General features: G+C 53.5%; 1 protein-coding gene across 1 annotated transcript in view; it reads left to right on the plus strand.

Annotated features, from left to right (window-relative positions):
• FOXP3 (forkhead box P3) overlaps window positions 1-10425 on the plus strand; it is a 13227-nt gene continuing 2802 nt past the window's right edge. Inside the window, exons 1-9 of the mRNA XM_059385257.1 lie at window positions 1-112; window positions 6747-6977; window positions 7505-7609; window positions 7706-7844; window positions 8258-8345; window positions 8415-8519; window positions 9347-9434; window positions 9629-9734; window positions 9811-9865. Coding sequence (XP_059241240.1) covers window positions 6765-6977; window positions 7505-7609; window positions 7706-7844; window positions 8258-8345; window positions 8415-8519; window positions 9347-9434; window positions 9629-9734; window positions 9811-9865 — 899 coding nt within the window. The 5' untranslated portion in view covers window positions 1-112; window positions 6747-6764. The remainder of the gene's footprint in view (window positions 113-6746; window positions 6978-7504; window positions 7610-7705; window positions 7845-8257; window positions 8346-8414; window positions 8520-9346; window positions 9435-9628; window positions 9735-9810; window positions 9866-10425) is intronic.

The raw sequence follows: 10425 nt of genomic DNA on the forward strand, positions 1-10425 counted from the left end.
GCTCTCCCCCATCAGATGCGGGTCCAGTGGAGGAGATGGTAGTGAGGCAGGCACCGGGCGGGGGTCAGGGGACCTCTGGTACCGGCAAGACAGCTCCTTTGGTTCCAGTCAGGTAAGAGATTTTTTTTTTTACAATTATAATAGTAATAATAAATGCCGGCAGACTGATTAGGAAAGTGCTTGATCAATGCATGGGCAGAGGCAATGATAAATAAATTGATTGCTATGTAGATGGGCAGGATTTTTTTTTTAAAATAGGCCAACTGCCAGTCTTTGTGAATTTCAGAGCTTTGAACAATTTGAAACTGTCCAGGTGTAACTGGAAATTTCAACTACACCCCTCCCTCCTCTTTGTCTCTTGTCTCCTGATAGCTCCCATCCCTCTCTGTCTACTCACCCTGTCTCCCTCTTTCTGTGTTGCTCTGTCTCCCAGTCTGTTTCCCTGGCACTCAGACTCTCCATCGCCCTTTCTCTGGCTCTGCCCAGCTTCCCTGCCTCTGTCTCCTCCATCTTCACCACACTCCCACTATCTCCTTTCCTCTTTCTCCCACTGTCTCTCCTGCTCTCTTGTGTAGCCTTCCCCGACCAGCCTTCCCCGCTCCATGATCCAGCACAGAGCTTTGTACCGTTGGTGCCTAATAATAGTGGATTGAGTAACATTGATGAGGACATTTCCATTTTACCAGAGTGAGCATCAGTTCTGTTTGTCCCGATCGATGGAGGATAGTGAGCTGTTGGGTCAGGCTGAGCACTTAATTGAACTTGGGCTTGCATGGCACGAGGGGACCTCCTGGGGGGTACTTTGTGCCACTGTTGGTCGTGGTTTAGCTGTGTGGTCCTACCCTGGGACCTTGTGTGTGTGAGTGTGTGTGTGTGTGTGTGTGTGTGTGTGTGTGTCCAGAGTCCATGTCCAGGAACCAAGCAGGCTGTTCAGGGCTGGGAAAAGCTCATCTGTGCAGGCTTAGCAGTGCGCACTGTTAGCTGTTAGTTTTTTTTATTTTTAAACCAAATTAGAACCACTCTCTCTATTGGTTTTGCTCCTGCTTTATTCAATTAATAGGAGCATTTTTGTAGATCACTAAAAATTGTTTCAACATATGATCTTTCATAGCTGTCAAGACTGTCCTCACACTGGTATGAACCACAATTTGTTCGACCAAGTGCCAATTCCTGGACATTCAGGTTGTTTCTAGTTCTTTCCCCCATAATCATCCCTGATTAGTTCCTTGGATTCCTGAAAATGGAGTTGCTGAGACAAGGGGCACGTGCATTTTTAAGGTTGTCTGACCCTCTCTGCAAATCGTCCTTCCAAAAGGTTGTCCTGTTATATGCTTCTTGTACTCAGCCCTGTGTGGGTATTATCATTTTTTTAAATCCTTTTTCAGCATACCAGGTAAGGAAAAATATCACATTGTTGACATTTGCTTTCTTTGATTATTTACACTATTATTGAGCATTTATACTTTTTCTTAAGTTGTCTGGTCATATCCTTAGTCCCAATGGAGTGCTCATCATTTTTTTTTCTTATTGCTTTGTCACAGCTTTTTATTTAGAAAGGATATTAACCTTCCAATAGGCATACAGGTATAGCAGATATTTTCCCCCAATTCATCTCTCACTTTTTCTATTTGTTTATGGAGTTTTGTGATGCTGTGATGTTTTTATATAGACAGATGGGTTACTCTTTCCTTCTGTGGTTACTGTCTCTGGTTTTGTGCTTAGAAAGTCCTTTCCCACTTGAAAATGAGATAAATGTTCACCTGTGTTGGCTTCTAGTCTCTTTTATGGCTTCATTTTTTCCATTTGCTGTGGAGGTTAAGAGTGTGGTTACTGGAGCCAGACTGTCTGGGACAAGCCCAACCTCACCCCAAGCCATCTGTATGATTTTTAGCCAGGCATTTAACTTGTCTGTACCTTCATTTCCTTGTATGTACTGTGATGATTATAGTAGCACCTACCTCAAAGAGTTGTTGTGAGGATTAAATGTATTTACCATGTAAGTGCTTAGCATAGGGCTGGCATACAAGAAACCCAAGAAAATATTCTTACTTATCTCTTTAATAAATCTGGAATGCGTTTCAGGGTATATGTTGACTGGCGACATTTCAAACTGGCCAGAGAGGAATTGGTGGGGAAAATGGACTGATTATTCATTAACTAACTTTATCTTTCCCTTAATATTCCCAGAAGCATTTGTCAAATAGTGTAGCCTCCGCTGTCTCCCAGGTTGAAACGCCACATTTATCACGAAGTTGCTTCCCTCTAGACAGTCGTCTGTGATTGAGATTTCTGTTTTGTTCTGTTCCCCAGTGTCTGAGCCATGGCACTTTGCTGACTGCTGCTTCACAGTACAATATATCCCCCAGCACAGGCCGCCCCCCACCACCCAGCCTCGCCAGCATCTTGCCCTTCTTTTTTCCTTGTTATCTGATGCAGCCTCAGTTCCTGTAGCCAGAGACCAACAACTATTCTTATTTTCTTATTTGGGGCATCCATCTCTCTCTCTCTCTCTCTTTCTCTCTCTCTCCCCCCACCCCCGCTCTGTTTCCCTCTTTCTCTGTCTCTGTCTCTATCTCTATTTGGGACATGTCTCCCTCTCTCTCGCCCTCTCCCTACCTCATCCTCTTCCCCTCCCCCTGTGCTGTTCTCTTACTCTTTTTGTTTCTTTCATTCTCTCCTTCCTTGTGTATACTTCTAGGACTTTCTGTTCCTTTGAGTTCCTCTTCCCTCCTTTCTCTCTCTCTCTCTCTCTTTCCCTTTCTCTCTCTCCCTCCCTCAGCATCTCTCACTCTCTGTGTATCTCTTTCCCACCTCATGTTTCTTCCATCTCTCTGTATCTCTTGTTCTCTGGGTCTTTGTGTTCCCCCTATGTCTGTCTGTCTCTCTCTGTCTCTGTCTCTTTGTGTATCCCTGTCTCTCAGCTAGTCCCCTGGCTGGAGTGGCTGTTGTAGATTTGATGCCCTGCAGACATGTAGCAGGTCCCCTAGACACAAAGTGGAAGGGCCCTGGCCCTTACCTCCTCCATGCCTCTCTCTGCCCAGTGTACGCAGGAGCAAACTGAGGCCTGGAGATGGGCAAGAGGGCCTCTCCCAAGGCCTCACAGGGATGGAATGGCAGAGTTAAGACCCAAACTCAGACCGTAGGACTCTTGGCAGGACCCTGCTTCTGTCTCTCCCCTGCACTGTGGGCCTCAGTTTACTTCTCAGCACCCATGAGGGGTGGAGGGGGAGCTGAGCTTCCCCCTGGCTGCTGCCATTCCCCCTTCTGCCTTCTCACAACTTGGACCCTTACTCAGGCAGGAGGCTCTGTGGCCATATGGGCCAGTATGGAGCCCAACCTCCTAAGAGCTAGTCTGGGTGGGGTCCCAGGGTCCCATGACTCAGAAGGCCTTGTGGCCACAGGGTAGTGATACTGGAAGGATGTAAGTCAGCCAGTCTTTCTGTGGGTCTGTCTGTGGATAGAGCTCAACCATATCCCCAGAGTGGGCATGGGTCCCCAGGAACTTCCACCCCGGGACCCCTCCAGAGAGCCTGGCAGTGGGCTCCCTACTGGCCAAGGCTCTTCGTGTCCCCCACCATGAGGCCCTAGCCAAAGGCATGCTGGCCTCTAGCTCCCCTTCCTTTCCTCCCCATCTCCTGTGGAACAGCTATGAGTACAGGAACATGGTCCCAGAATGAACAGGGAGACTGAGGCCCTGCACGTGTTCATTTACCATCACTGACATTTTGTTAAGCATTTCATGTGCATTAACTTGGGACGAGGGGTACAATTACTGTCCCAGTTTACATGCAAGACCAAGGAGAGTTATAGCTAGTTAATGGCCGAGCCCAACCCCAGGATCAGGGGAGTCTTCTGTCACAGAACTTGGGAGGGAAACTGTCAGAAGAGGCAGAAGAGGCAGATGCGTCCTACAATGCCAAGCCTGGTAAGGCCAGAGACCCTGTGAAGTAGTGAGCTGCCTGTCCTTCAGGGAGTTTCGGTGAGTTTGGACACCATTGACATTGGCCTTCACCATCTGTGAAGTTGGACCCAAAGACCCTCACAGAGGGGGTTTGAGACTCTGGGATCCTTTGAACATAAGAAATGACGTTCTATGATTCGGAGGTTCTGGCATAGTACCATTTGAAGACCCCCAGGGTCCCAACAGCTGTAGGGTCTGCATGGTAGTCCCCAAGCATCAAACCTTTGGTCTCTCCATGGCCTAAGTCTACAGGGCCCAGGACTTGTCATGGTGGCCAGATGGACGTCACTCACCACATCCGCAAGCACCCATATCACCCCCACCTGGGCCAAGGCGGCTGCAGGATGGGCCAGCCAATTCTCGGAACGAAACCCGTGGGGGGGGGGATCTGCCCCCTTCTCTTCCTCCTTGGTGCCGATGAAGCCCTGCGCATCCGGCCGCCATGACGTCAATGGCGGAAAATCTGGGGATGTGACAACAGGGCCCAGATGCAGACCCCGATATGAAAACGCTCTCTGTGTCCCAGAAACAACCTCCATGCAGCTTCTGAGAAACAGTCAGAAAGGGACGCCCCAACAGACAATGCAGGAAGCTGGCTGCCCAGCCCGGCCCTCCAGGTTCCCCACCACCAGACAGACCGCATCTATGTCCCCTTTCTGAGAATGTCCCTGTGCTTCCCTGAGGCTGGACGTTCCAGATATGTTTGAGGAAGAGATTTCTTATAAGCCCCATCCAAGTGTCCCAGCACCGTCAGAAGTGACCATGGGCCAGCTGTCTGGGCCAGGCCAGAGTGGTGGAGACCATCCACTCATGGACCAAAGTTGGTATTCGTTTACTCAGGCTTCTATAACCATTTACCACAAGCTGGAGGGGGGTGCTTAAACAACAGAAATTTATGGTCTCCCACTTCTGGAGGCCAGAAGTCCGAGATCAAGGTGCCAGTGGGGCTGGTTCCTTCTGAGGCTACAAGGGATGATCTGCCCATGCCTCCCTTCTAGCTCTTGGAGGACTGCTGGCAGTCTTTGGCATGCATTGGCTTCTAGAAGCCTCTTCCTGATCTCCACCTTCATTCATTTGCTCACCTCCTCATGGTCCCTGAGTCCTGAGCCTCCACAGATCCAGGCTCTTGCTTCTCACACAGTAATGTAATGCCCCCATCCCCACCCCCCCGCACCAAGAGACTAAGAGTTTACTACCTGGATTCTCACCCCCACCTCCCTCCATGCCAGAGCTCCTGACAATCCCGTGAGCTGACAGCAAAGAAAGGAAGGTGCAGCTGCTCCCCTAAACCTCCCTTGTGCCAGCTTGGGCTACTATCAGCAGCTGTGTGCCCAACCCAGTGCTGTGTGGTGGGGAGTCACATGCACGCACACACACTTTCTAGACAAAGACAGGGAGCTCTCAAGTTGCCGTGGGACAGTGGAACGCACCCGGGTGTTCCCTTCTGTAAAGTGGTGGTTGGACTAGGCAGTCCCTTCCAGCTCCAGCTTCCTCTTAGACTGGGATTCTGAGAAGCAGAAGCCCTGCCTGTCACAGAGTGTTCAGTTCTGGGGCTCAGCAAAGGAGCCCAATGCCATTATGGAGGACTTTCTGGATGGGATTCAGATAGGGGATACAGAGAAAGAGCAGACATTCCAGGCACAGCATCTAGTAGGAGCGCAGGCTTGGAGAGCAGAGTTGGGGTAAACACTGGTGGGGCTTGAGTCAAGATGCTCCCACCAGCCCTGGCTCAGGGGACCTGAGATCTCCCTGCTCTCTGGCCCCTGCCATGTCAGCTTCGTGCAAGGCAGGAGCCCAGAGATGCTCAGACCCCCCCACTGCCTGAGCTCCAGACTCCCATCCTCCACTGCCCACTCAGTATTTCCACAAGTGTGTCTAATGCCAGACTCTTCGTGTCTATCCACCCCTGGATCGTCACCCCCAACCTTGCTCCCCCCAGCTTAGAAGATGTCCACTTGGTCCTTCCAGCCTGCTCAGGCAAATACCAGGCCAGAGGTCTCCTTGACCCTCCCCCTCTCACCAGCCCCCACCACATCCAAGCTTCCAGCAAATTCTCCTGACTCCACCTTCAAAGCACACTCAGAATCCACCAACTTACCATCTCCACCGACACCATCCTGGTCTGTGCCACCACTGTCACTTGCCTGGACTGTCACAGGAGCCTCCTCACCAGTACCCCAGCTTTCACCTTCCGAGAGTCTGTCCCTCTCCCCGCAGCCAGAAGGACCTTGAGTCCATGCCCCCCTCCACTCTTGTAAATGCCAGGTCACTGGGATAAAATAATGCCACCCAGAGAATCAGAAGCCAGTCCCAGCAGGATCAGCAAATGTTTTATGCCCTGTGTATAGTGCAGGGAGGACCAGGGGCCTAAGGCTTGGAGACGAGCCCCAAGCAGTTGGGAGAAGAAAAGCTGACACCTGCCTGTGGCTGAGGCCCCAGAAACAACCCCAATCCCCCACCTCCCTTGTGGAGGACACATCACCACCAGCGCTCTGCCAGCACGCACGGGCAGGCTGAGTGCCAGAGCCGGGCACATTTGCACCTGGGACGTGTGCAGAGACACATGCACATCTGTGTTCCCAACACCAATGTATGCATGGGTGTGTGCCACATGTATGCATGATCGGAGCTGGGGTCCAGCCGTGGAGCCCTTGAGGACAGGCCCCAACTGATGCCTGCTCTGACCAGGGCACAGGGCAAGGGGTGCTCTACATGGTTCAAGTGGTCAAGCAGTTCACACCAACGCTGGGGACACGTGTAACTCCTTCCCCCTATGTCCCCACAGCCCTCGGACAAGGACTCAATGCCCAACCCCAGGCCAGCCAAGCCCTCGGCCCCTTCCTTGGTGCTTGGCCCATCCCCGGGAGCCTCACCCAACTGGAGGGCTACACCCAAGACTTCAGATCTGCTTGGGGCCAAGGGCCCAGGGGCAACTTTCCAGGGCCGGGACCTCCGAGGCGGGGCCCATGCCTCCTCCTCCTCCTCTTTGAACCCCATGCCACCATCGCAGCTGCAGGTGAGGCCCAGGGCCCAGGATGGGGCAGGCAGGGTGAGGTACCTGGGCCTACAGGTGCCGACCTTTACTGTGGCACTGGGCGGGGGGCCCAGCTGGGGCACAGGAAGTGGTTTTCTGGGTCCCAGGCAAGTCTGTGACTTATGCAGATGTCACGGGGCCAAGAAAGTCCCCAGTTAGCAGGTCTCAGAGATTCAAGGCTCTCCCCGACCTCCTAATCCCGGTCTCGGGAGAGGAGATCCTATCATGGTCCCACAGGCATGGCCCTGTGTCCGCATCCCCACATGACAAGGGAGAGGGCTGGTGCCCAGAGATATGAGGTGACGGGGTTGAGGCCAACTCAGCCACTTATTAGCTGTTTGATCTTGAAAAAGTCATTCACTCTCCCTGAGCCTCAGTTTCCACATATGTAAAATGGGGATGGTCAGAATACCTACCATGTGGGGCTGTGGTGAGGAGTGTATGAACTAGACATGTAGAAAAGTGAGGATAAGGATGGCATCTCACACGCCTGCCTTCTCCCCACTCAGCTGCCCACAGTGCCCCTAGTCATGGTGGCACCCTCTGGGGCACGGCTGGGCCCCTCGCCCCACTTGCAAGCCCTCCTCCAGGACAGGCCACACTTCATGCACCAGGTACTGACCGGGAATGGGCAGGGCGGCGGGAGCAGGTGGGACAACTGGGTGCCACGGCGGGGTGGAGGCTGAACCACAGCCCCTGTGTGCCCCCAGCTCTCAACGGTGGATACCCACACTCGGACCCCCGTGCTGCAGGTTCACCCACTGGACAGCCCAGCTATGATCAGCCTGCCGCCACCCACTGCTGCCACCAGTGTCTTCTCCCTCAAGGCCCGGCCTGGCCTGCCACCTGGTAACACCCCCCACCCTGCTTCTCTACAGAACCCCCAAGCCCCACCCCCACTCCCCCAGGGCGTGAATGTGAGCCGCGTAGGCTGCTGAATGGCGGCCCTCAAGAGGTCGGAGGCATCGGGTCTTATCATCTGGGAAACTCCAGCCTCCAAAAAATGTCAGGCTCAGAACCTTAAAGATGCAGAAAGGCACGAATCACAGAACCGCAGGTCTCTGCAGCTGAAATGTCAGCGCTCGCAAATGGCAGCCTTTGAGCTGCTCCCCAAGAAGCCTTGGGTGTTAGGGCCAACAGAATCCCTGGGAATCAGGGCCTGAGAGGCTCAGGAGGGTGGGAAGTTCAAAATGAGAGTCTCTGTGGGCTAAGCCTGAGGGACCAGCCTAAGGGTCCCAAAGGTACGCCATCCCCACCCACAGGGATCAACGTGGCCAGCCTGGAGTGGGTGTCCAGGGAGCCCGCACTGCTCTGCACCTTCCCAAGCCCCAGCACACCCAGGAAAGACAGGTCAGTGGACCAGGCTGGGAAGGACCCTTGCTCTGCCGTTGCCTCCCCTTACACCTTCTGTCCTCCTAGTGCCCTCTCGACCGTGCCCCAGGGCTCCTACTCACTGCTGGCAAATGGTGTCTGCAAGTGGCCCGGATGTGAGAAGGTCTTCGAGGAGCCAGAGGATTTCTTCAAGTGAGTGATCCAGGCTCATACTAGTCCAGGAGGGTCCCCAGTGAGCGGGAAAAGGCCTGTGGTACAGGTCTCAGCTCAGGCCTCATCTCAGTACAGTGATGAGACAAAAGGCAAAGGCTAAGATTCAAATCCCACTCACTGGCTGCATGGCCTTGGGCAAGCTACTTAGCTTCTCTGGCCCCTGGTTTCCTCATCTGTGTAATGGGGCATCATAACAGAGGTGTATACTATTACCTACCTCCATTTTACTGATACAGAAACTGAGGTCATAAAAAAGTTAAGTGTCTTAATCGAGATCACCCAGTTCCTAAGTCACAGAGCTGGAATTTGAATCCAGGCAGCCAGGCTTCTGCTCCCCTACCCCTCCTGATTTCATTGATCCCCATAGTTCCAGATTCTCACAGTGACTCTTGCTGCCTCCCCCAACACACACACATACACACACACCCCTTCTCCCACCATACCCAACTATCAGTGGCAATTCTACACCCTGTCCTCTTCACGAGCATGACTTTGCAAGGCTGTCCACCCCTCCCCACCCGGAGTGCCTCTCCTGCCCTCGCCTACCTCTCAGCTCACCAGCCTTCCAACAGAGTCTCCAGCACCCTGGCCAGGCTCCAGTGGCAAGCTCAGGCCTGGCACCAGAGATGCCAAGTAGCGTGTGTTGAAGGAACAGCAGGTGTAAGAGGGAGACTGAGGTAGAGAGGGGAGGAGGCTGAGGCACCAAGGAGACACCTCCCAAAAGGTCTGGCCCTCCTCACATGGAGTGGTGAGCCAGGAGGCCAGGCCCACCATAGTCACCCACGTGGACTCTTCCCCCTACCCAGGCACTGCCAGGCGGACCATCTCCTAGATGAGAAGGGCAAGGCACAGTGTCTTCTCCAGAGGGAGGTGGTGCAGTCTCTGGAGCAGCAGGTGACAGAGGAGAGGGGTGGTTGGGGGATGATGGGCGAGCCTTCCGTCTACCCTGTGCCAGGAGCCAAGCTCACCCAGGACGGGGGCTGGCATAAAGGAAGGGAGGAGGTAGGGCACTCCCAGGGAGGATCACAGCCTGAGCCAGGATGCGGCAAAGGCCAAGTTGAGGCCTCACTTTGCGCCTGTCCTCACAGCTGGTGCTGGAGAAGGAGAAGCTGGGAGCAATGCAGGCCCACCTGGCTGGGAAGATGGCCCTGACCAAAGCCCCATCCACGGTGAGCCACCCTGGGCCCACAAGCGGTACAGGCGGCTGGAGGGGGCGGAGGGAACCTGCCCTTGCACCCACACCCTGGGACTCTGTGCCCCCCATCCCCAGCTCCAAACATGCCCAGACCTGGAGACCTCTCCCCTCGGTTACAAATCCCCCCAAGGTCCCAAAACATCATGATCTTGGGTTTTCAAAGCAACGGCAAATCACCAAGCATTTACTGGACAACAGAGCCAGTGCCGTGGGCAGGGTTGGCCGTGTAACACCCAGGGGGCAGGGGTTGGTGCAAAATAGACATATGGGGCCCAGGTTTCAAGATGACCCCCACAGAGCAGTACACAAGGGCAGGGACCCCTGTGATCACACAGGCCACACACCCGTGGAGCTGGCTCCAGGGACCAGGCCCCTTTCCTGAGCATGTTGCTGGGGTTAATTTATCAAATCCTCGTGAAGCCACTCACGATAGTTATTACTATCATCCCTAAGATTAAGGTCACAGTTGGGTAGGGAGCCCAACTCAGCCCCAGCTCGTGGCCCCGGCATCATACAGCTCAATGCTGCTTTGTGGGATTCTGTATCAGACTGGAATTGGGAAGAGAGTGCCCTCGCTTTGGGGGGAAAAAAAAAAAAAAAAAAAAAAAAAACAACTTATTTAAAATTGAAGTGAAAAGTTTAAGCCTCTGAATCACCAGCCGTTCTCTTCTCTCCTCCCTCAGGTGTCAT

This window comes from Mustela nigripes, chromosome X (assembly GCF_022355385.1).
Source record: "Mustela nigripes isolate SB6536 chromosome X, MUSNIG.SB6536, whole genome shotgun sequence".
NCBI classification, from domain to species: domain Eukaryota; kingdom Metazoa; phylum Chordata; class Mammalia; order Carnivora; family Mustelidae; genus Mustela; species Mustela nigripes.